This window comes from Sarcophilus harrisii, chromosome 3 (genome assembly GCF_902635505.1).
Source record: "Sarcophilus harrisii chromosome 3, mSarHar1.11, whole genome shotgun sequence".
NCBI lineage: Eukaryota > Metazoa > Chordata > Mammalia > Dasyuromorphia > Dasyuridae > Sarcophilus > Sarcophilus harrisii.
The window spans coordinates 231,571,472-231,598,972 of NC_045428.1; the positions used below are offsets into that span (position 1 = coordinate 231,571,472).

At 32.8% G+C, this 27,501-nt stretch overlaps 1 protein-coding gene across 4 annotated transcripts in view; it reads left to right on the forward strand.

Moving 5' to 3' along the window:
* C2CD2 (C2 calcium dependent domain containing 2) overlaps positions 1-27,501 on the forward strand; it is a 101,385-nt gene that overhangs the window by 65,912 nt on the left and 7,972 nt on the right. For 3 of the 4 annotated variants that reach the window (XM_023498840.2, XM_003763345.4, XM_023498839.2), the window contains exons 11-13: positions 2,771-2,960; positions 5,051-5,178; positions 17,264-17,558. In XM_023498840.2, the coding sequence (XP_023354608.1) occupies positions 2,771-2,960; positions 5,051-5,178; positions 17,264-17,558 (613 nt within the window). Of the gene's footprint in view, positions 1-2,770; positions 2,961-5,050; positions 5,179-17,263; positions 17,559-21,024; positions 21,120-27,501 lie in introns of all 4 variants that reach the window. The other variant, XM_031959185.1, reaches the window with a different exon arrangement.

Sequence of the window (27,501 nt, forward strand, 5' to 3'; positions counted from 1 at the left end):
TGTTTTGACTAATATTTTAGTTTTCCAGATTTCTATTTTGGTGTTTAATTGGGGATTTAATTGTCCTTTTTCTAGTGTTTTTAATTGCACACCCAGTCATTGATCCATCCTTTCTCTCTTTTATTGATATGTTTAGAGATAGAAAATTTTTTCTGTTTTGCTTTGGCTACTTTGGGGTTTTTTTCTTTTTGATTTCATTTTCTTTAATGAAATTATTGATTGTTTCTATGATTTGTTCTTTGACATCATTCTTTAGGATTAGATTATTTGGTTTCCAATTAATTTTTAATCTGTCTTTCCATGACTCTTTATTGAATGTAATTTTTATTACATTATGATCTGAGAAGGATGTATTTAATATTTCTGCTTTTCTCTATTTGTATCTGAGGTTTTTATACCCTAATACATGATTAGTTTTTATAAGGGTGTCCTCATACATGGTCAGTTTTTGTGAAACTATAAAATACAGTAGAGAAAAAGCTATACTCCTTCTTATTACTATTTAATTTTTTCCAGAGGTTTCTCATATCTAACTTTTCCAAAATTCATCTCCTTAACTTCTTTATTATTTATTTTTTGGTTAGAGATTTCTAATTCAAAGAGGGGTAAATTGAGATTCTATAGTTTTACTATTTAATTCCTCCTGTAATTCAAAACACTAATATGCTGGAACAGAATCTATTAATGCTTTAGATGATGTAAAAATGGCAGAAATAGTAGTCATGATCTCAGACAAAGCAAAAGCATAGACCTAAGTAAAAAATATAATCAGGGAGACTATATTTTGCTAAAAGTTAACATAGATAATGAAATATCAATACTAAACTTATGCACCAAAATATAATCTTCCTGATTATTATTGTTTGTCCTTCTGTTTCAAGCATGTTTCTTATAAATTTATTATATATTATTAGATTTTTCTTCTAATTCATTCTTTTATCTGCTTCCATGTTATGAGTGAGCCTTCTATACAAATGAAGAAGGTGACTCTGGAAGGGAAGTTTTGACAGGATTAAATGGTAAAACTCTGCATATTTGGGGGGGTCATAGAGAGATTTACAAATTCTCTCCTACTCGAGATTATTATGTACTTGTTGAGAAGGCAAGCAGTATATATCATACAAAACATATTTCCAAATTAGTCATGTTATCCTATCCTCCCTCTCAAAATAAAGCAAGAAAAATAAAGAATGTGAAAATAATATTCAATCCACATTCAGAATTGATCAATTCTCTGTCTGAAGGCAGATAGCATTTTTCATTCTGATTCCTTTAGGTTATCTTATATCATTGTATTGATTAGAGTAGTTAAGTCCTTCACAGTTGGTCATTATTGATCATTACTGTGTACCATGTTGTCCTGGTTCAGCTCATTTCACTTTGCAATAGTTCATATAAACCTTTCAGGTTTTTCTGAAAGTACCTTTCTTGTCATTTCTTTAAAAAGTATTTTATCACATTCATATACTACAACTTATTCAGCCATTCTCCAATTTATGGGCATCCCTTCAATTTCCAGTTTTTTAACCACTGCAAAAAATATTTTTGTATACATAAATCCTTTTCTTTTAACTTTGATCTTTGTAGATACAGACCTATTAGTGGTATTGCTGAGTCAAAATGTATATGCAATATTATAGCCCGTTGGGTATAGTTTTAATTATTCTTGTTGTGATTAGACTGGTTTAAAACTTCACCAATAGTCCATTAATGTACCTGTTTTTTCACATGTTCTTCAGCATTTCTCATTTTCTTTTTATATCATGTTAGCCAGTTTGGTAGGTGTGAAATGATACCTCAGAATTCTTTTATTTAGAATTTCTTTAATCAATAGTGAATGTATCTTTTTTTAGAAGCCAATTTTAATTAGAGTAGAGTAGGATTATCATTATAAATCACTGAAACTTTAGATTTATGAAACCTTTAACAGCTACATTGCTTATTCCAGGATTATTCTAGTGGTCCCTTGGATGGATCTGTCTTTGGACTAGATATATTCTAGAACCATCCCAGGATAGATGACTTTAGAGATTTAAAAGACTTCTAGAAGAAAAGATGGATATAGGAATTGGTCATTTTGATTGGTTTTCCAAAAGTCTGAACTGACCTTGTGTCAAATAAGATTACCATAATATTATATATTTTTAATATATTTATATTACCAATCAGGGGACTTTAATTCATGCCTCAAGATTAGAAGAGGTTAATAGAGTCCAATGCCTGTGTGAACATACTCTACTTCTAAAATACTCAGAACAATTCTTTATTTAGTTTCTTCTTGAAACAATGAGGAACTTCTTGTGTCCCTTTCCACTTTGTGGGCACAATATATTGCTAGAAATAAGAATTTGAGTCCAACAGTAATTGTGTGAATATGAGCAAGTCATGCAATTTTTTCAGCTTTCTTTATCTCATTTTAAAAATGTTAATACTATCATCCTGAAGTCAATGAACTAAATTGATTGATCTTTTCATGTGCTTTTTAAAATTTAATTTTAAGTATCTTTTTCTTTTTGAGTTTTGCTTTATTCTCCAGGAGAGTGACCTTTTTTTAGCTCAATGGTGTTCATTTACTTTGAGCAGAGAACCTTAATATATCATTTTTCATTTCTTAGCTTCTCTAGTTGAGTATTATAACCATAGAAGAGTTTTAGATACTTAATTTTTAAATAGAAAAAAAAATCTGCAATTACTTCATTGTATTTAAATGTTTTAGTGTTCAATCATCACTTAATTTAAAAGTGGGAAAACTTAAACATTTCTTTTCTAGTTCTTTTACATAGAACCTAATGAACCAAAATCATGGAAAAATCCTCCTCCTGTTCCTTCTGCAAAGATGGAAAAAGACCAAACTGTGATGCCTTCTGGGACTACTAGTGGTGCCTTCATGGTTAATTCTCTAACCACTATGAAAACAAATCCTGGATTAGATGTGGATAGATTTTCTGCATTGAATTCTGGTGAGAAAAATGAAAACTTCTTTTCTGAAATTTTGAGGTTATCATTTCAGTGTTTCTTTTAAAACCTAGGTTCTGATCCTTCATTTTTACTAGTAACTGTCTTAAGATTGTAGTAATCAAAAAAAAAAAAAGTGCCATTTGCTTTGGCAAAAGAAGTTTCTTCCTCAGGATCATGGTTAGAAGTTTTATAGCAATGAAACACGAGTCTTATTCCCAATGTCGCTTTGTAGACATAGGCATAACGTGGGATGAGAGAGGATATAAGGAGATTTCTTCCTCAGATGGCAGGAGAGTATAAAGTCAAGTCAAGTGTGATTGCGACATGCCTGAAATAGAACCAAATGGAGTAGTCACTAATTATAGAACCCTTCTCAGGGTAGAACTTAAATACTCCATGGTCTTTGAGTAGAGATAAGACAGTTGGTGAGATGACTGGAGTATTATAAAAATGGAGATAATAAATTTGCTTCATGTACTTCATAAAGTTATTGTGAAGAAAGTACTTTTTAATGCTTTGTTTATAAATGAGAGCATATTTTGTGAAGTGTTTAATATGGTAACTGGTACATAGAAGGTACTATATAAATATTACTAATATCCTTATTCTTACTGTAAAGCTCTAGATTATAGTAAGCTGTTGCTTAGAAGATGTCTTCTGTTTGTACCCTTGTTGACAATCTCATCAGGTATTTTGATAGGTGTGTACTCTAGGAAACAAATAATTAGTTGGCCAAATATCTATAAATAAAGCATACTTTTTAAATCTGTTTTTGTAGTTGAATATTTTATTTACTGATTTGTTATTTATTCCAAGATTAATTACAAACATTTCACATTTTTGAAGTATGAGTGACAGAGCAATTCCAAAAGTTGAATTGAGAAAAAATGTAGCGAGTGAAATTAAATCTAGTAAATTAATTTATTTCTTTTAAGGAAAATATGTGGCAGTAGTATACATGTATATCTAGACATAGTGGAATCTCAGACTCACTCACCTAGCAATCCTTAAAACACAGTTATTCTTAATTTCATTGGCTCTGATAGTCCCTACTTGAATATATAGCAGAAATCTAAACTATTCCATGTGGAAGAATGAAGTATGTTAGCAATAACATGCTATATTATACTAAAATCCTAAATATAAGCAAAAAATTCTAGATATAATTAAAATATAATTAAAATGCTTCAAACTATTGTTTATAGGTTTTAAATATTTATTTTATTTAATATTAATATTAATAATTATTATAATTATATCACAATAATATAATAATATTAATAATTAATAAATTAAAATAATAATAAAATAAATATTAAATATTAAAATTAAATATTTAAATAAATAAATTAAAAATATTAATTTTTTTTTTGCCAACTCCATTTTTACTATGGTTTTAACAGATTTTTCTGTTAAAGTCAGAGTCATTAAAAAAGATATCTTGTTTCATATGCATAATCTGTATCAAATTGCTCGTCTTCTCAGTGGGTAGGGGAGGGGCAGTAGAGAGAAAGAGAATATGGAACTCAAAATTCAATGATAAAGGTAAATAAATAATAAATTTTTAAAAATGTTTTTAAAAAAGGATATCTTGATCCAAGTAATTTCTTGCAGTGCTTTCTATTCTTCAGTTACAATTAATTATCTCCAAGATTCTTTTTTTCTCGTGGTTTCATTTAATTTATTTTTTATCCAACTGTTCTTCCTTTTTAATAATAATATGTTGAAGATGATCTAGAATGAGGGAACTGGTCTAGTTTTATATTGAGCATCTACTATACCCATATATGTCATATCATGAATTTATTATTCATCAAAATATTGTTTTTAAAAAATGTTGACTAGCTTTTGGTGTTGATAAGAGCAGAAGTTTAAAAAGTATTATTAAAGAGTATGAATTTTTGTTTTGATGATATTAGCAATTTTAACTATTATAGGTTTTATTCTTACTATGAAAATGTTAATATCTCTTAAAAATGGAAAGTAGTGCTTTCACTTTAACATTATAAGAACTTTATTGTGCTTTCAAAATGAACACAATTCCAAAAGATCCAGGATCCTGATGAAATCAATATTCTCTCCCCCTCTACAGAATTGTTGGGATTGAATAATTCTGATCCAGTTGCAGAAGCTGCTGTTCAACAGCTAAGTCATTCTTCAAATTTGAAATTCAAGTCACCAAGGAAGACTAATACTATTATCATAGAAGGGGAATCCAAGGTAAAATTATAAAGACCATCTATATTTATTGATATGTATGTTATATTTGTCCTTTTGCCATAAATACTTTACATTCTGTCAATATACACATGATTATTATCCCCTTTATATACATTATAGCAGATTACAAATTATAATGACAACTTTATTGATTTAGCTTTTGGGATAGAATTAATTTCAATTCACCAATAGCTATTAATCCCTTACTGTGTTTTACACACTAGTCTAAGATAAAAATTACCTAGTTTTTGCTCTGTTTAAATTTGATGTTTAAATTTGATTGGAACAATAGGGAAGTAGAACATTTCATAGAATAAGTATAATACAAGGTAGGGATTAGACAGTTTGCTCTAGCAATATTGGGGAGCCTTGAAAGAAGATAAGGTTTAATTCAGTTTCAATTGATCAATGATGGACAGATTCAGCTGTACCCAGAAAAGGAACACTGGGAAATGAATGTGGAATATTTGCATTTTTTTGCTTTTTTTCTCAGGTTATTTTTACCTTCTGAATCTGAACTGTACGGATCTGCACACATATATTGTACCTAAGATATACTTTAACATATTTAATATGTATGAGACTGCCTGCCATCTAGGGGAGGGGGTGGAGGGAGAGAGGGGAAAAGTTGGAACAGAAGTGAGTGCAAGGGACAATGTTGAAAAATTACCCATGCATATATTCTGTCAATAAATAGCTATAATAAAAAAAAGTTAAAAAAAAAAGAAGATAAAGATTTTGAAAGATAGCAGATGAAAAAGGCCATTCCAGACATGGAAATGAATAATCTTTGCTAGATACATGTAGGCAGGAGTTAACATATCAAACACAGGTATGGACAGAAGTCTACTTTGGCCAAAACATAAGAGTCTATGAAGGAAGTGTAAAATGAGCAAAGGTAGATTATAGCTAGATTGTTCTCAAATGCCAGATTGAAAAGTTTTGTTTTGTTATCCTAGAAGCAATAAGAAACCACTATTAGTTTTTGAACATGGGGATGACATGATCAGATCTGTTCAATGAAAAGATTATTTGACAGTTATGTGAAGTATGGATTGTGGAAAGGTGGGCCAATAGTTCAGTTGATAAGAGTATGAACTAGATTGGTGACAGTGTCACTGAAACAACACAATGACCATGTCAAAACCTGGAGTATTCTACTTACCTATGATCTGTATACCTTTGATAGCTGCTCCTATCTAAATGATACTAGATCTGGATACATTTCCTAATGTTTATTACATTCCTATGTCTTCCTCTCCCAATCAAATCAAATTAATACTAAATCTTTTCAGTTGCTTAAGAGTAAAACATTCCTCCCTAAAACTGCGGTTGCATTTTCTTTCATTCAGCTCTACTGAAATTCTACCTCTCTTAGTCCATATCTACTTATCTCTTCTGTTGTGCCCTCCAGAGTTCCTATACTATAAGTGATAAATTTCTTTTTGTTTTAGATCTCTAACTCTCACGGATCTTTCAGTCTTGTGGAACTCAGAGAAAACTGGCATCTCTTCCAATGTCACTTCATCCTGGCCTTCCTTTCTTCCTTTCTAGTACTTGTTGTACCTTTTGTAATACTTCTTGATTCATTGATTCCAGGAAGGGCAATGTGTTGGAAATTCTATGTTCTTTGTACAGCAACACAAAATTTATCCCAGCTTTCATCATCCCAAGATGTTGTTTTTCTGAATAGCCTCAACTGCACAGTTCTAACTTCTTTCTTTGTGGCAGTTCCTTCTTTCCTTGCTTACATTCTCCCATTTCCATATCACATTTCTTTCTCTCCCCCTTCTTTATATCAATAGTTACATTCCTCTTCTACTCCTGCTTCTGCCTAGATCGACTTTTAGAGGTCTCTTTGGGAACCAGACCTCTATTTATCCTATTGAGTTGCTCCCTTTCTAATTTATGAAAAGGACTTATTTGAATTTCACAAAGATTTCAAATAAGGGGCTAAAGTAAACCTTGTATTATATGTAATTATATGTAAATGGCAAAATACATTCAGGCATATCTGACATTAGTAGTATTATCTGCATGTGTAACCATTTCTCCAGTTTCTTCTATTACATCCAACATAAGTTAGTATGCTCACAGGTTGAAATAGACCCTGTGCCTGAAGTAGAAATATAGTCATATTTCTACACCTACACTTGTGGAGGATTCAGGCTAGCCAAGCAGTCACTTTTTTTTTTTTCTGTGCCCTAGAAATATCTAAAGTTCATATTTTAGGCAAAAAAAGTACTGACTCTGGATTTAGTCCTTTTCACCTGTTTGGACAGATTGCTGGATCTTAGTATCCTGAGTTGTCTTTCATCATAGTATTTGTTCCTGAGCCATTAGACAATCACTGAAAAATGGTAGGTTGTCTCTTTTGCTTAGAATTTTTTGAGGCAATCACTTCTTGCTCCTCAAAGAGTCCAACTAATTCTCTTGTGGGCAATAAATTATTGTGGCCAATTGTTTTTTATAGGGCCCTTAGCTATTTCTGGAGCTAATCTTTAAATGTGTTAGTTGCTTAGTCTCTCAATAGCTAAATGTGGACTTTCCATTAATTCTGAAGAAGTCTCTGGGCCTGTTTCTCACTATAAAATGAAAAGTTGTATTCAATGAGCTCTAATGTAGCTTCTAACTCTGTGCCTGTGTCTTATGATCTAACTCTCTGTTAACTACTATTTATCTCACTGTCAAAAACTTAAAGCATCATAGCACCATTTGCTTCTGTCCAGGGTCTTATGAGCTAAAGAAGCTTAAGTGATAAACTTTTAAATTCTCTCTCAGTCAAGCAATGATGTTTGAAAACTCTACAAAAAAAAAATAAGGATTTCCTGACCACATAGTTGTCAGTTACCCTTTACTACAATATGCCTTCTACTTGTGTGCCTCACTGCCTTTATTCTCAGAATTCATTCTTCCCAAGAAAATTGCACATATTTGTGAGAAAGTATGCCTCAGACTTTTGGGGGAAGTATTTTATACCAACTATTCTTATTAAGATTTTAAATAAATGCCTCATTTAAAAATCTAATTCTCTATTTATTGACTGTCAGTGGGAAGTTTTCTCATGGGTCCAAGTGAGTTTGGTAGTAATTATAACCATCTAAAGGAATACTCTTAGACCTTCCTCTAGGGACCCATTCTTGCAAGTCCAAATAAATACTGAGGAAAAGCTCGAAGTAAATGTTACAGCATCATCACAGAGTCCAGTAGTTCATAAATTACCTGTAGTCCTGGTATTGAAAAAGAATGGAAGATTAAAATACTAAATAGTTGTTAGCTACCTATGTCATGTATCCATTTAGACCATATCTTGGTAAATAGTGTGAGGTAATTGGTCCATGCCCAGTTTCCGCCATACTGCTTTCCAGTTTTCCCAACAAATAGTGAATTCTTATCCCAAAAACATGTCATTACATTTGTCAAATACAAAGTTATTATGGATTATTATGTTTTTCTGCTGCATTAAATTATATATTTTTCTGCTATCTTTATATTTCTTAAATAACAGATAGTTTCGATAATTACTACCTTATAATACTGTTCAACATCTGGTTCTGCTAGACATCCCTTCTTTATGCTTTTTCCCCCCATTATTTTCTTTGATATTCTTGACTTTTTGTTTTTCCAAATGAATTGTGATAATTTTTTCTAATTCAGTTTAAAAAAATTCCTAATTTAATTGAGATGACATTAAATGTATAGTTTGGATAAAATTGTCATTTTTTGTTATATTGGCCCTGCCTATCCATGAACAATTAATATCTCTCCAATTATTTAAATCTGATTTTATTTATGTAGAGTTTTTAATAATATTGTTTATACAATTCTTAGGTTTGTTTTCGCAGGTGTTATCCTAGGTGTTTTTATACTGTTTAAAGTTATATTAAATGTGATAATTTTTACTCTCTTTTACAGAGTTTTGTTTGTTATGTGTAGGAATGCTAATGATATCCTGCTATTTTTTCTAAAATTATTGTTTCAACTAAATGTTTAGTTGAGTCTTTGGGATTTTCCAAGCATATCATTAAACTAAATGTTTTTGTAAAAATAAAACTATATTTATTAGTTTTAGAAAGGAAAGCAGAAAGTTGGGGGGGAAATTTATAGATAGTTTATTAGATAAAGGTTTCATATCTAAACATATATAAAGAACTTTGTCAAATCTCTATATGAATCATTTCCTAATTGATAAATATCAAAGTATATAAACAGGAAGTTTACCAATGAATAAATGAAAACTATAGTCATGTAAAAATGCTCTAAATCCTTATTGATTAGAGAAATGCAGATTAAAACAACCTTGGAATATCATTTTATGGTATTCCATAACAGATTGGCTAAAATGATAGAAGAGGAAAATGACAAATGTTGGAGTAGGTGTGGAAAAATTGAGACACTAGTTCCATTGTTGGTGGATTTGTGAACTGATCCAACTATTTTGGAGAACAATCTGGATTTATGCCAAAGAGTTATTAAACTACCTATATACTTTGACCCAGCAATACTACTACTTGATCTGTTTCCAAAGATGATTAAGGAAAAAGGAAAAGAACCTATATGTTCTGAAAAACATTTTTAGAGCCCTCTGTGTGGCGGTGAAGAAATGTAAATTATGGGGATCCCCATTGATTGGAGAGTGCCTGAACAAGTTGTAGTATATGATTGTTATGGAATACTAGTGTACTGTAAGAGATTATCAGCACAATGATTTTAGAAAAACATGTAAAAGACTTGCAAGAAATAATGAAGAGTGAAATGAGCAGAACCAAGAGAACATTTTATATAGTAACAATATTGTCTTTAAATATGGATATATGTTTAAAAGAATTGCACATATGTAGCCTATATCAAATTACTTGCTGCCTTGGGGAGGGGGAAGGTAAAAGAAGGAGGGAGAATAATTTGTAACACAAAGCCTTATACAAACAAATGTTGAAAACTATCTTTACATGTATTTGGAAAATAAAATACAATTGAAAATTAAAACAAAATATTGACTATAGAACAACTTTGAGTGGCTAACTTACTTTTTCTATTATAAGTATCCAAATTAACTATAATGGATTTATGAAGAAAGATGCAATTTGCATCCAGAGAAAGAACTGATAAACAGATGAATGGAATAATTTTATGCCTATGTATCCAATTATGTACCTAAGGATAGTCATCTCTAGGGTGAGAAGGGAGAAAAAAAGAAATTCATGTGATAATTTTATTGTATATTTAAAAGGAAAGGCAAGTTGTGCTAGTAGATTTACAGTTTTATGCACATTTTTTTTTATTGTATTTAATTATGAAAATGCTTGTTTTATTCCATAAATTTTTTTTAAAAAGTGAAGTAGAACAATATACAAAATGACTACAATAACAAAAAAGAAAACAATCTTAAAAGACATCCAAAAGATTGAATGCAGTGATCAGTCTTGGTCTCAGAGAATAGATACTAAAATTCTTTTTCCTCTTTTTGGTAAATGGATATGAAACTATGGAAGCAAAATGTTGAATATGAAATCAACTGCTATCATTTTGTTGATGAAAACTTTTTATTATGAGAAATTTCAATGGGAAAGGTATTCATGTTTTTTCTGTGAATCTAGTATTTAAAAAAGGCAATAATAAACTTCTATGAGATTTGCAAATATATACATATATATTTGGAAAGAGAGAGAGAGAGAGAGAGCACAAGCTTGAGCTTACTTTGCATTTGTCTCTCACATCAGATTGTAAGCTCTTTGAAAGCAGGGACTATCTTTTGCCCCTCTTTGCTTTCTCTCCATTTAGCCTGGCATGTAATAGGTGTTTAATAAACATTTACTGATTGTTTATCATTTCTATGTACATAATTTACCTCTCCAGACTTCCAGCAGCGTATCACACTTCCCTATTGAACATTTAAAACTGGATTTTCCATAGGTATCTCAGACTCAACATGTCCAAAACATAACTTGTTATCTTTCCTTTTAGATGCCCTTTCTTCCAGAATTCCCTATTTCTATCAAGGATATCACTATTCCTCCAAAGACCCATGTTTACAAACTTGGTTTACTCTGACTCCTGATTCTCATTCATCCTATATATCCAGTTAATTAACAAACCTTCTATCTCCATAACATTTTTTACACATGCTACCTTTTTTCTGCTCATGTAGGCACCATCTTAGTGGAGCCAATCATCACTTCTAATTAAAACTAATGCATTGTTTTCCTAATTTGTTACCCTAACGAATTTTTTCTCTACTCCAATACATTCTCTATATAGCTCCCAAAGTACTATCTTTAAAACAAACCATGTCACATCTTACATCATCTCTGTACTCAACAGTATCTCATTACTTCTAGGTCAAATAAAAATTACTTTGGCATGTAAAGCTTTTCCAGCCCAATCTTGTAACTAACAGCTAATAATAGTTAACATTTGTGAAGTACTTTAAGGTCTGCAAAGTGTTTTACATATATTCATTTGATCCTCATGACAACCTATAAGGTAAGTGCTTTCTAGAATTTTTACACATGATTACCTTTTATAAATTTTACAGTCTAGTCATTCTGTCCTTGTTCCTTCTTTCACACAGTGCTCCAGGCTCTTTCCATGCCTTTGCACTAGCTATCCACAGTTTACTTCATCCTCCATACAACTGTGCTTATAACTTTATCGACTTCCACCACCATGATTCAGTTACTTTCTCACTCTGGAACGAGGTTTCTTCTCCAGTAGCTGGGTCTCCCTTTTGGGGATGAGACCAGGCCAGCCACACTTCTGTTCCCCCTCCAATGTGCTTCCAACTCTGGACTTTATCACTATAGTCCATCATGGGTACCATGTGTTCTGCATGCTACTTCCTGCTCCATGCTTTTCAATTTTCTTTTATATGATTTCTTCCCTCATTAGGATGTAAGCTGTATAAATCAGGGAAGGAATGTTTTTATTTTTGTTCATATTTTTTTCTCTAGAGCTTAGTGCAATGTCTGGCACAGGAAGAGTTTATAAATGTTCATTGTTTGCTTGTCTCCTACCCCCTTTCATAATATTTTCTCCTTCCTTATTTCCATTTCTTGTAATAACTAGTTTTTTTTTTTCAAGATTTAACTCAAGCACAAAGTTCTGCATCAGCCTTTTCTGTTCTTCCCATCTACTCATGTATGTTTTGTTTTTGTTCATACATGTGTGTGTTGTTACCTACATTAGAATGTATACTCCTTTAGGGCAGAGACTTCACCTTTTCTCTTTGAATACCCAATACCTTAATTGATTGATAAATGAAAGAAATGTGGAAGAAAAATGGACAAGATGTGTCAACTGATTGTAAAAGGAGAATGAGGGAGAAGAAAATAAAAAAATAATTCTGCAGTTTTAATCTGAATGACTGGGAAGGATGATAGTAACAAAAATAAGACAGTTTAGAAGTAGGAAAATTCTTGGTGGGAACATAATACAGTCAGATTTGAATATATTCAGCTTGAAGTATTATTGATGGGACATCCAATTGAGAAGGTCCAGTAACCAATTAAGAATACAGGATTTGTAAGAGGCCAGCAGGGTTAGACAAATTTGGGACGTAACTATCATATAAATGATAGTTGAGGGAACTGAAGTGGATAAGGACAACTAGTGATAAAAGAGGAAAAAGGTTAAGGATAGAACCTTGGAGAGAAATTTTTTTTCTTTTTTCCTGAGACAATTGGGGTTAAGTGACTTGCCCAGGGTCACATAGCTAGGCAGTGTTAAGTGTCTGAATTCATATTTGAACTCAAATCCTCCTGACTTCAGGGCTGGTGCTCTATCCACTACAGCACCTAGCTGTCCCCTAGGAGAGAAATTTTTAACCAGCAAAGGAATGAGAGGGATAGTCAGAAAAGAATCAAGGGGAGTATCCCAGACATGAAGGAAAGAGAGGATAGTTACAGTATGAAAAGCTAAAGAAAGGTTGAGGAAAATGAAAACTAAGAAATAGTAATTAGATTCAGCAACCAACACTCATTATTGTGTAGTTTTGGGGGTCAGAAGCCAAAATGCAAAGACATGCAGAATGATAAAGTAGAAGCAGTGACTATGGAATGTTTCATTTCTAATTGTTTAGCAATGATAGGAAGGAGAGACAGAGATTATACAGTAGCTAAAGATGATGGCAGAGTCAGAATAAAGAGGATTTGTGGGGTTTTTTTGTTTTGTTTTGTTTGCAGAGGCAGGAGTGAGGGGGAGGTGAGTGGCAAACTGAACAAGTTTTCTAGGGAGAGGTAGGTAGGGAGAGAATGAAGGTGAAAGTTAATGACTTACTGGGGAAGTTCCCAAAGAAAATTGGAAGAAATTGAAGCAAAACTATAAGTTAAATAGACTAGCTTTGAAAAAGAATTAGTGCTACCTCATCCTGCTACTAAAACAAAACAAAAAAAAAAGATTAAGATGTAAAGGGATTTGAGTAATGAAGTAGAGGAGATTAAAAGTTTTGGTAGGGTTTTTTGTTTTGTTTTGTTTTGTTTTTAACAAAGCAGTAGGTTTGGTTTAGGACAGTAACTGCTGCAAGTGCAATAGAAAGTCCCCGATAGATAGCAATGAGCCCAGTAAAGGTTAGCTATCATGTTGTCTTTCTTGTTTGTTCTTTAGAGGACCATGATATCTGTGTGCTGTGACACACAAGTGAATTGTATTTAAGTGAGGAAGGACTGTGCCATCTAGGTTCAGTGGCAAGATAGAGATCAGGATGACTAGAGATGGCCCAGGATGCAGGATTTTTCAAGCTAAGATCTTTAACAGATTTCAGTTTGACTGAGGCAATGGCCAATCAATGATTAAGGCTAGGTAAGAAATGAAACCCTATACCAAGATGATCAAAATATGTACAAGATTTAGACAGAAAGGGTTATACCATAAGCAAATTAGGAAGGTAAGAAATAGTTTACCTGTCAGATGTATGGAGAAAGGAAAAATCTATGACAAACAGGAGATAGAGAACATTATAAAATGTAAAGTGGATAATTTTTATTGTATTAAATTAAAAAGGGTTTGCACAAATAAAACCAATGTAAACAAGATTAGAAGGGAAACAGAAAGTTGTGAAACAATTTTTAAAGCTAGTGTTTAGCCTCATTTCTAAAATACATAGAGAATTGAGTCAACTTTTCCCAATAGATAAATGGTTAAAGGATATGAACAGACAGTTTTTAGATGAAGAAATTAAAGCCATTTTAAAATTAATTAATTAATTAAATAAATAAAAATGCTCTAATTTATGATTGATTAGAAAAATGCAATAAAAACAAGCCACCTCACACCTATCAGATTGGCTAATGTGACAAAAAAGGAAAATAATAAATATTGAAGAGGATGTGGGCACATTGGAACACTAAGCATTAATGGTGGAGTTGTAAATTGATCTAGCCATCTTGGAGAGCAATTTGGAACCATGACCAGAAGGCTATAAAACTGTGTATACTGGGAAACTAGATGGCACAATAGATAAAGTCAGAACAACTTGAGTTCAAATCCTGTCTCAAGACACTTAACACTAGTTGTGTGACACTAGTCAAGTCCCCAGTTGCCTCAAATACCCACCCCAAAACCAAAAAAATCCTCCCAAACCAAAACTGTGCATACCCTTTAATCCATCAATACTATTACTAGATCTGCATCCTAAAGAGATCATTAAAAAATGGAAAAGAAGCCACACATACAAAATGTTTACAAAAGATCTCTTTGTGGTGGCAAAGAATTGGAAATTGAGGGGATGCCCATCAATTGGGGAATGGCTGAATTATAGATATAATGGAATACTATTATTTTATGAGAAATGATAACCAAACAGATTTCAGAAAAGTTTAAAAAGACACATATGAACTGAAACTGAGTGAAGTGAGCAGAACAAAGAAAATACTGTACACAGTAACAGCAACATTGTGCAGATGATCAGCTTTGATAGACTTTGCTCTTCTCAACAACACAATGATATAAGACAGTTCCAAAAAACTCATATGGAAAATGCTATCCACATCCAGAGAAACAAATGATAGAATCTGAATGCAGATTGAAGCATACTATTTTTGTTTTTTGGTAGTTTTTCTTTCTTGTTGTTTTTCCCTTTTGTTCTGATTCTTCTTTCACAACATGACTAATGTAGAAATATATTTAATATGATTGTACTTGTATAACCTATATGAGATTCCTGTCTTGGGGAAGGCAGAGGGGAAAAAAAAAGGAAACCAAAATTTTATAAAAGCAAATGTTGAAAGATAACACAATTTAAAAATTAAGTTAATAAATCAAATTGAGACTTGGGGGTGTGTATGTGGAAATGAGGCAGAGAATGGCCTCCGTTACTTAGTTTAAAAAATCTAGGAGGGGAAAACCCTCAAGGTTTCTGTTCAAACAGAAACAATTGCTATTTACATGCACTCTGAGCCAGGCAGGGCCCAAACAAATCATATGCTGGAACCAGCTCATATTGACTACTGATTTTGAGCATTAAAATTTTAATGTGAGCATTTATACCCCAGAAATCGGCAAACACTACACAAGACTTGATTTATTGTTTAGTTGATTATCTAGATTTAAGAAAGTGATGGAGAAAATATTAATTATTCAGATTTAACTTAAAGGTGTTTTTTTTCTCTGAGAGTCATCTATTAACCATTTATCAGCACACTTGAATATTATAATTGTGTACTGGATCCAGTCAGCAAAGCTGTATATTTCCCTTATTCATCAACATTTTCCAGCATTTATCAACGCAGGAATAGAAATAGAGATGGCTCAGTATTGAGGGCGAACAAGCAAGAATATTAGAAAATCATGGGGAAAAAGATTTTAAGCTGGAGCCAGTTATCACTGAACTAGTTAACTGTGGGACTAATAAGGGAGGAAAATAAAAGTATGATAGACAGTTAATGATAGAGGAATAAAAAGACTTCTGTGCCAGTAGTTATCCCAATAAAAATTAGATATTATTCAGGAGTGTGTGCTTTAACCAGCTCTTACTGGCTCCTGATTTTGATTCCCTCTATCTGTATCTTAATTAAAGAGAGTATAATTTGGGAAGATCATTTCTGGGAACCTTTGGGCAGCCAAAGAGCAACATTTGGGCATGGGGAAGATAAAAGAAAGGTACCATTAAAAAATGAGATTTCAGAAAGAGAGATAACTAGAGGACAAATTAGTGTCGGAATATATATTGAAGCATACTTTTAAAAACTTTGTTCGTTTTCTTAAGGTTTTTTTTTTGTCTGTGTTAGAAATATGCTTTGCATAACAGCGCATGTATTATTTATATAAAATTACTTGTCTTCTCTATGGCGGGGTGGGGGGGCAGGAGAGTATTTAGAAATCAAAATTTTAAAAATAAATGTTAAATATTGTTTTTGCAGTAATTGGAAAAAGTAAAATAGTTCAACCTCTCCAAAAAGGGGGGGGGGGGAGAAGAGGATAAAAGGAAAGAACATCAAGACCTTAAAAAAATAGGGAGATGATAGTATATAAAAAATAAATTTCATCTTTAAAAATTTGCATTGGGCCTACATACCTGATGACATTATATCTCTGCTTGCCATTAGGTGACTGGTACCAATATTAAGATAGTTTAGACTGATGATCAGACTCTGTTTGGGTATGGGTAATTGAAGTAAGGATATAGTTTATTCACTTATGTTTCCTCCCATACATATAGGCAATATACATTTACATGCATATATATGGAATGTTAAAGGACATAGCACATTCAGTGGTTAACATCTACATCCATCTTATAAGCAACATAATTTTAAAGTTTTAACATATTAAGTGTTCTTGTTTGTTTTATATGATTTCTATTAATTTATCATTTCCTCCACTTTCTAGAAAGAGAAACATGGGCAACTTTCTAAGGCTTATATGCTAAATTATGTTGATAAAGCTAGCTCCATATTAAACAAATTATATATTCTTGATTACTGTCTTCTTAAAGAGGCCAGACCCTTCTGAATATTTTTTAAATAGCCAAAGAAAACAAGTTTTCAACAAGGTTACTTCTCCCATTTTATTTAGTTTTAATTTTACTTACAACTGACTTCCTTTCACTCTCTAGGTACTGGTACTGATAATGATTTCTTTTCACTGATAGATTTCATTATCTCAGGACAGTGAAGCTCCACTGATGATAGACTATGCAGCCTCCATGGACAGCACATATCAACAAGAATTCCCTTCATATTATGAAGAAGTTGTATCTACTGAACTTATTGATGAAACTTTATCAAAACATGTATTGCCTGCCTTAGAAACACAAGAAAATGAATTTGATACTTGGAAACTGGAGAGGAATGCCAAATCTGAAGAGTGGAATAGTGATGCTCAGATAGACCAGGATAGTGAAGAAAAGCCAAGGAGTTTATCGGCAGTTTTGAGAAAATATAAAGGTACTTCTTTCAGCCTTTCCTCCTTAGACAAAAATACCTTGCAATTTTAAATACTGTAGCACAAGGCCCTCAAATCTTTCCCATTAATTTTTAAGGCATATATATTGATTTTATAGGAATAGGAACGAGGCCTATGATTTAATTAGTACAGGAAACACTAATGTGTGGAATGTCCCTTAGTAATACACCTTCTCTGCAATTTACAGTCATAGAGAATTGCCCTAGGAGAGTAGTGATATTCCCAAAATCACACAATGTCAGAGGTAGAACTTGAAGCAAGGTTTTTCTGGCCTTTTATCCAGCTCTTTCTCAATTATACAAGAATGGTTCTCTTGATTTTATGTTAATAATAAATAAATAATAACTCTTCTGGGTATATAATATAAGGATCCTTATCTTTAATTCACAAACCAAGAAATTGGTGTTAGTAATGTTCATAGTCACCCTATAAATAATAAGTTTCAGAATCAGGATGCAAATATAATTCTCTGCACTGCAAATCTAATACTCTTTTTTTGTTAACCTACATTTACTTTTCCTTTTAAATGGTACTTGAACAACTCATAGACTAAGTGCCCTTTTATCTAGTAGGTTCATTTCTAACACAAAACCACTTGCCAGTATTTCTTCTCCTGCACATGTAATATAATTTTTGGTTAATGTGAATTGTTTACAATGATCACCAAAGATTTTTTAGCCAATAGTTATTTCATACAAACTTTGACTAATTACTAACTTTATTATTTCCATGTAGAATATCATCCGTATTTTTTTTACTTGCCCTAAGTTTTCTCATTTTCTTAACTTTATTAAATAAGTCCAAATTTCCTTCCATTCTTATCCTGATAGTGCTGATAATTTTAATCTAATAAGAACTACACAGAGTTCCATATTTCCTTTTTGGTCATTTCAATAATAGATTAATCACCTCAGTCTACTGTGTGCAATAATGTAGCTGTATTAGTTGTTTTAGTAAAAACATTATAAAATAATGTAAGTGCTGAATAAATATTAAATAGTATATTAATTATTGTTAAAATATAATAGACCTTAAATCATTCAGTAATATTTATGTTTTTCTTTGTATTAAAATACCTGATTGATTCTGGATCTGATAGCTATTTATAGCAAAGAGAAAGTTCATTAGAAAAAATTGACAATGCTAAAATATTTTACATCTTAATATTATTCATAAAGGGAACCTACTTAGGGTCTTTTAAATTTAGACTTGCAACATTAGCTCATTATTTGTTAAATATCACATAATTCACTCTCCTTTGAAGCAGACAAAGAAGAGGGTATGTAATAGATATTTAAAAACTGAAGAGAAAAGAAGAGTTCTATCTTGAGATAGATGATCAGTCAGTGAAAGAACTTTAGGCTTTAATTCCTAGCTCTGAAACTCATTTCAATGGCCCCAAGGTGACTTTGCCCTTTCAGGAGAAAATGGCTTCCAGAGAATTTAAATGTTGAGAAATATCAGTCACTTTTCAGTGAATCTTGGTAAGATTCATTTTCCTGAATTCTCTACCCCTTTTTTACCTTGTGGTAAAATATATACCCTGGCCTGTTTTGCTTTTAAACCTGTTGTTGGAGGACTGCATTGTTCAATTTGTAACATCATAACTCTATGGCCATCTTTTTTCTACCTTGCCAATAAAAAAGCAGATGTGTGTGTGTGTATTTGTGTGTATGTGTATGTGTGTATGTGTGTAGGAGAATGAAAAATGGCATGTGATTAATAAAATATTGTAATGAAAATCTAAAAATGTATCCTTCTTTTCATTGGTTAGCTGCATGATCCAGAGGTTTTAAGTGATCCATGAATGCCTTCCAATTGTTTGGGGATCTGTAGATGTCTACTGTTTTGTTTTTTCCTGTAGCATATCTTTTATTCCTGGCTTATTAACATAAGCTTTCAGCTTGTTTGTTTAAGCTATTGTTGGATACTAGTCTCCACAGCACAATCTTACCAAGATCCCTGACTTTATACTGGGTCCAAGGAGCAAGAAGTTGAGGGAAAAGACTAGAATAAAGGTCTATGAATGGTTATAAAGTATAATGTGCATAAAAGTTTACTTTTTTGTTCTTATCTTTCACTATGATATCAAAGTTTTTGGAGACTTTATCCATTTTCCTCCTCTACCTTTGGAATTTTCTACTTTTCTGGTTTACAGTCTTCACTTTCTTCCCAACTTTTTTAACTTAGGAGGACTGCTCTGCTAACCAAAATTAATTGCTTACATAGTAAGTTATTTTTGTGTTGATTGTCTCCTAGAAGAAAAAGAATAGTATTTAATATAAAGGAAGAAAGTGATAGAGCACTCCATCCCCATGCCATCTTAAATTGTTTCTTATATATCCTGATGTATCTACTAATTAGTAATTGTTAACCTACATGATCTTTGTCTTTGTCTCCACTCTACAGCAACTTTCCTCTTCTTTTTTCTCGTTTTCCATCTGTATGACATGATAACATTTTATTATGATCCTTTAATCATGAAGTAGGTAAAGTAACTGAACATTCCATAAAAGACTTTTGTGGCTATATCAGTAGTCAGGCTGAATTTATTTGAGACATTGTTTCAACATGTACTTGCCTGTTCCATTCTAAAAAGTGTCACTTTAGAATAAATCATTAATTCTTCTTAGCTATATGATTCTATTCAATTGTTTTTCCATCGTGTCTGGCTTTTCGTGACCCCATTAAGGGTTTTCTTGGCAAAGATACTGAAGTAGTTTGGATACTTTCAGTTTCCAAAGAAACTGAAGAGTTTCCCAGCTCATTTTATAGATAACGAAACGGAAGCAAACAGGGTTAAGTAACATGGCCCATTTCACATAGCTAGTAGGTGTTTGTCCTTTGCTCTCAAAGAGGACCATGACATCAGGGAAGTGATAATATAACATAGAAATGAATTGGACTGAAGTGAAAGTGGGCTGGGCAAAGATATCAGCCTCACTTTCTCCTCTGGAGTCATCGGAGTCCAATACCAAGATATAGATTAGGATGCCTTGAGAGGGTCCTGGCTGCAATGGGGAACCTTGGCCTTTTTGAGCTAAGATCTTTAACTTTCAGTTTCAGGCCACACTCATTAAGTGATTAAGGTTGAAGATGAAATATGAGGCAGAGAATGGCCTCTTTTACCTAGTCAAAAAACAAAAAAACAAATAAAAACAATCAGTCTGGAAGGGGAAGACCCTCTAGGTTTCTGGCTAAAACAGAAAAAAATTGCTATTTTCATTCATTTACCTTTGTCTATTTGCACCTTATGAGGAAAACCTCAGGCTTATTTTTGCATGGTGGCGAATACTTTGCAATTCTTTTGAAAAATGTTTGTTCATATCCTTTGATTATTTATCTATTGGGGAATAGATATTAGTCTTACACATGAGAAAACTTTTTCTTGTATTAATAATCAATGATTAAATTAAGATTAAGGTTTTCTCTTGTTTCCTCATTCAGAAACCAAACATTATAGGTTTTCACTTAGAAGGACTCTGTCAACAGAAGAGACTGCCCAGATGCTCTGGCTCTAGGTACATTCTTCTTTATCTTGGGTGAGTCCCCACACAACTAGAAGCCCTTACAGAATTCCTTCCCTTGGGAGAAAATCCCTAATAAATAATCACTGTGCTTGGAATCTTCCATTAGAATTTAGGGTTGAATGGGACTGATTGGATGAAGTATTTCTCAGTATTCACATGATCCCTGTTCCCAGAGCTGGAGATTAGGCTTTGCACTCTGCGTTGGGAAGGGACCCTGGTGTGTGTGTGGGGTTACATGATTTCTGGGAACATTGAACCCTGGGATGCAGGAAGTTAGTGAAGTTGCAGGAAGTGACCTGTGGAAGGCAGACAACAATGGTCAAGGATGGTTACATCCTTTTAGTCTATCCAATGGAAAGGCTTGGCTCTTTCCGTATTTAACCAGGTGTTCTACTTCCAGCTGGCCAGGTTCCAGGGGCACATGGCAGTAGTGAGGATGGCTCCCTGGTGTGTCTAGGCTTCCTGCAGGAATTAAAAAAAAGCTTTCTCTTTGTACATGAAGATGTCTCTGATTAATTAATTTGTGAGAGGGGGTCTAGCACTATCCCACACAGGGTGACTCAGTAACCTATCAGAGTAGTCTGGGTAGAGATAGATTCTTTTTTTTTTTTTTAATTAAAGTCAGTAGGCAAATTTTATTTATTTGGTAAGGTAATCGAGGTTGAGTGAAGATCTTCCTGACTCCAGGGCTTTGCCTATTATGCCATCTAGTTGTCCTAGATCTAGTCTTTTGTCAAGATTGCTGGAGGCATCTGAGTTTTATGATAATAACTTCTCAGATGGAGGAGCAGAAGACTTTGCCCACCTCCTCATGACTATGTCTACCTTCTCATTGATTTAACCAATCAAAGGTGATTTCTACCATCAAGGAAACCTTTTCCAAAAGCTTTTAAGTATTCATTGTTCTCCAGGGGAGTTTTTTGGTTGCTTAAAGGAACCACTAACATCAATTTATTGATTATTACCAGCCATAATTAATAAATTATTAATTACCCAGAAACTATGTACATATATATATATATATTTATATTATATGTTTATAGTCAATATGTTTTAGATGCCAAATATTTATTGGAACAGTTTGGTACAAAGATTTCTCTCCCTCCTCCTTCTTATCTTAGATGTATTAATTTTATCTGTACATATGTAATCAAAGCTTTTGTAACTTTCTATCTTTTGTTTGGCATTTCCTACTCATAGCTAAGAGAGGTACATGATGTGTTTCTCTTCTGATTTTTTTTCATAGTATGATCCTCAAACCTGAAACCTTGAGAGCAATTACACTTTTGATAGAAAATCTCCTTTGAATCCTTCAGGACTAAGAGATTTTTCTTTGGTGGTTATTTTATGGGTTAATTTATTTCCTTTTCTGAGATTGGGTTATTTAAAATCTCTTCCTCTGTTAGCATGGGTGTTTTATATTTTTTAAGATATTCCTCTATTTCTTTGGTGTTCTCAGTTTTGTTAGGATATAACTGTGTGCAATCTGTTCATTTGTTGACCTATATTTATGAAATGCGTATTCAGTTTATTAATCTTTTTATTTTATTTTTTTTGTTAAAGTATGTTTGTAGGAATATAATGGTTCTCCTAATGATTGTTTTAGTTTCATCCCAGAAATTTTGGCATGTTATTTTATTGTTATTATTTTCTTTCTTATAAATATTTATGACTTGATTTTTTTTCTTGGACCTATTTATTATTTAAGATTTTATTATGAAGTTTTCATTTGGGTCCCTAAATTAGTGATTATTTTTATTAAATTATGTTGAATAAGGATGTATTTACTATTTCTTTTTTCTTACATTTGTTTCTAATACCTTTGTGCCGAAATACATGATCAATTTTTGTAAATATTCTATATGGAGTTGAGAAATTGCTCTTTTGCAGTTCTATTTAGAAGATGCCATGTGTGTTTTACCTCTAGTTTCTCCAGAAATTTGCTCAATTCCATATTCCCCCCTTCCCCTTTTTTCCCTTGTAGATTTATTCAAAACTGAGAGGAATATTAAAGTCTCCTGTCACTATTATTGCTATTTATGACTTTTCATAATTGCATTAATATTTTCTTCCTGAATTTGGAATGTAGGAATTTCAAGTGTATACTTTTATTTAAGATACTAGATTGCTGTCTATGGTTTCTTTCAGCATAATGTAATTTCTGTAATAGCCCTTTTCACTTTTTAAGTTTGTTTTTGCTGTATCAGAAAGCATGATTACAGCTCCTGTATGTTTTTTATTCATTGGATACATAGTAAATTTTTTCATCCCCTCAGTTTGATTTTGTGTCTTTGTTTTTTAAATATGTTTCTTGTAAGTAACAGATTGTAGGGTTTTGTTTTCTTATTCAATCTGCCACTCTTCTCTTCCCACACACTTTTTTTGATGGAATAATTCATTCACATTTATAGTTTTGAGTTATGTTTTTATTTTCCTTCATTTATCTTTAATCTTCTTTTTAAAGTTATGATTTTTTTTACTTTTTCCACAAAAAAACTGGGTTCTCTTCAGTAATTTTAAATTTTTTTTTAATTTTTAAAAAGATGACTTGATTCCCTCTCATTTAATTCTTCTCTTTTTTCCTTTTTAGTCAAGTAGGTTTCCCCTTCTCCTCCTCCTCCCCTTTTACCAGTTTTGTTTAACTAGTTTTTTTTTTTTTTAATTTTTATTTTCTTGCACTTCTTTCCAGAAAGATTTCTTTTACTCTCTTGATCTTCTTCTCCAACAGACTTCATTTTCTGGTTCATGACCCTTGTAATTATCCAGTTTCTCTTTATTCTTTTTATTGCACATTGAATTAATTCATTCTGGGTTTTCTCCCTCTAATCTGGTTTTTTAAATTTCCTTCTAGAGCTTACCTTATGAATTCCCCTTTTCCATTGTGCTTCAATTCCTGATTCCAAATTCCAAAAGGTGATAGAGGACACTGATGAGATTAGGGTTCAGCACAAATGATGAAATTGTGGTCTGGCACCAAATGATACTGATGAGGTTTAGGTTTTGGGGTTTCCTTTTGTTAGGGAACCAAATGATGAGATCTAGATTTAGGGAACTAAAATGAGATCAGGGTTCCTGGTGGTCAGGGAGTTAAATGATAAGGTTTAGTGGCAGTTTTGGGGTTCAGGGAACCAAATGGAAAGATTTGCTCCCCACATACCCTTGGGATTCGGCATAAGAGTAGGGAGTTTTGGGAAACCCCCTTCTGGCAGCGCAGAGATTCTCTGTAAAGGAATGTACAGACCCAAAAACCTAGATTGATAAAAGAGGTTTATTATTGGCATTGGGAAGTCAGCCTTTACCATGCAAGAATAGAAAGGCTGAATTCCTCAGTGGAGGAGTTCCAGCAGAGAGGCATAAATAAATCCTGACAGAGAGGCATAAAGTCTCCTTAAGGAAATAGGTGAAGATAAAGAAAGGGAAGAGAATATTATTCCAGTGGGCAGAGGTTTCCTTGGTATGGCATAGAATATCATAGCATAGTATGACATATCAGGACCTCTCTGTAAAAAATGAGTTTTTAATTGCTATTTTTATAAGGAAGTCTTTGACTACATTCCAAGCCTGCTCTATGGGGCCTGGCTAGTGGATGGAGTTCCAAGTTGGCTCTTTTTATCTATAAGCTGGATTTCAGTTTGAACTGGAATTAGAATTGAATGAATCTTTTTGATTCAATAGGATTGGTATCTCCAACTCCTAACTCAACCAGCCCTACCCAGACAACTGATTGAAGCTGCTTGTCCTTGGATGGGGTCCCCTTCAATAGGATTCAATCATGTGATAAATTCACAATGGCTTTTTCCTTGCCAAAAAAGATATATTTATGAGAAGAGGTTATGGACAAAATGAAGACGTAAAATAGATATCAGGAGTGGTAACTATGAATTAAAGGTGGGAGAACATATAATTAGCAAGGGAAGGGATTTTTTTACTATTATTATTATTGCTTTTTATTTACAAGATCTAACTGTTGGATTTTGTTTGTAATATATATATAAGAATGCTGATGACTTATGTAGGTTTATTTTGTATCCTGCAACTTTGCTAAAGGTGTGGATTGTTTCTAATAGCTTTTTAGGAGAATCTCTGGAGTTCTCTAAATATAGCATCATATCATCTGCAAAGAGTGATAATTTGGTTTCCTCATTATTCACTCTAATTCCTTTAATCTCTTTCTCAACTCTTATTGCCAAAGTTAGCATTTCTAATACAATATTAAATAGTAATGGTGATAGTGGGCAACCTTCACTCCTGATCTTATTGGGAATGGTTCCAATTTATCCCCATTACATATGATGCTTAGTGATGGTTTTAAATAGAAAGGGATTTTAACAATTAACAAGGGAAAAGACAAGTTCTCCAGTAGAACTCACAATTAAGCAGGAGAAAGGAAATATGCTATTAACTGGCAGTCAGAGTTTAGTACTCGAAAAAAGAAAGCTGTAACTAGAAGATATCTTGAGACATGGGTAAGGGGGTGAGGAGAAAGATACCACAAGGGAGAACACTATGATGGGCTAACCCTAATAGGGATTCAGCAAAGATGGCATAGGCCATGGACAGATCGACAAAGGAAATTTAACCTCAAGGGTTTAACATCATAATTCAGTTTTCTGATTGGGCACAAATAGGTGAGGTTTCCGAAGACCTCCACATAGGTGGGGTTTGACCTGATCCCCATCATAGTCCTTTCCCTGTTTACCTCAGGGAGTATTATAATCTTATCAGTACTTCAGGCTTTCTCTGCCAAATTTACCCTCGTTACCTAGGGACTTTTCTCATGTCCCTGATTTGTAGTCCACCAAAGATCTATGTGTCCTTTCCCTGGTTACCTTCTTTTTCCAATCTCATCAAAATAACCTCCCTGGATCTGTGCCTTCCCACTTTCCCTTTGCTAATTTACCCCAATTCAAAATTGACCCCAACTCTCTCCTTCCAAGATAGGATAAGAAGTATTTTTAAGCACTAAATTCACCAATATTTAGTATAAAGCTCCTGTCTCCCTTCACAAAATATATTTTTTTACCTATAAAAACATTCATCAATAGAACCCTGTCATATCACCAAAACTAGACCTTTCTCCTTCCACTTTTCAATCCTTTTAACTCCCTCTTAACCTCTCTCCTGGAGGCTCTTTTCTTCCTGAGAAATGGCAAGTGTCATCTGCTCATTGCTAGCATTCAATTTGACCCAGACATATTACATGCTCTTTTCTTTCTTTCTGATCCTTTCCCCACCTTTTATATTCTCTCATAATTTATAATGCTGTACTACACAAAATAGAGATTCATCAGTAGTCTGGATGTCTGTGTTTAATGCGCTAGACCTATTTCTTTAATGTTACCTTCACAAGACTTCTACTTTCAGCCTTGCCTCCTTGTGTCTATTTAGAAAAATAAAAATCCCTTTATTCATTTCTCCCCTGTCACTGTTACTATTCTTGGTTGCTGCATGTGCTTCCTTTGTCTTGCATTTTTGTTTTCTGGGGTGTTCAGGAAGCAAATAATCCTTTTGTGATTTGTTTTCTAAAAATGTTTCATAATTGTCTTTTTTTCTGAACATCTATCTTTTTTTTTTTTTTTTTTTGCCATTTATATCTAAGCTCAGATTTGTAGGGTGGGTCATCCTGGTCTGTATCTTGAACAAGCTTCATTGCTTGTTTCCCCCTGCCCCACCTTCTCTGAGGCAGTTGGGGTTAAGTGACTTGCCAAGGGTCACACAGCTAAGAAGTATTAAGTGTGTGAGGCCAGATTTGAACTCGGGTCCTCCTAACTTCAGGGCTGGTGCTCTATCCACTGCACCACCTAGCTGCCCCCATTGCTCTTTTGTGTATTAAAAAAATGTTTGGTTATTAAAATTTCCTTTCCCTTACATTTGAAGATATTTCTCTAGTTCACCTATAGAATCAGTTTCTCAACTGAAATGATAAATTTAATCATTATGTATCTGGAGTTAATAGCTTTATTTTTTCTTTATTTGGATTTTGTTTTTCTTGGAGGAGACAAATGAATTCTTTTGTTATTTCATTTTCTCTGTTCAAAAGTTCTGTGCGGTTTTCTTGTATTTTTTCTTGCATTATGTTCAGGTTTTGAAATTTATTTTTAGTGTTCTTCTGGGAGACTTCTGGTTTCTTAGATTCTCTCTCCAAAGCCTATCTTTGAGATCAATGCTTTGTTTAAATAGAAAGCATTTTTTTTAATGTTACTGCTTTTTCTCTTTCTTCTAAATTGTCTGTCTGTATTTTTGTATTCCTACTGAGCTCTGGCCTTTTTTGTTCCTTTGCTTAAGATTTGTAATCCCTAATTCAAGTTCTTCTATTTTGCCATTGAATTTTTACTGTGCAGGCCACAAATTCTCCTTCCATAATTCTAATTTCTCTTCTAAAATACTCAGGAAA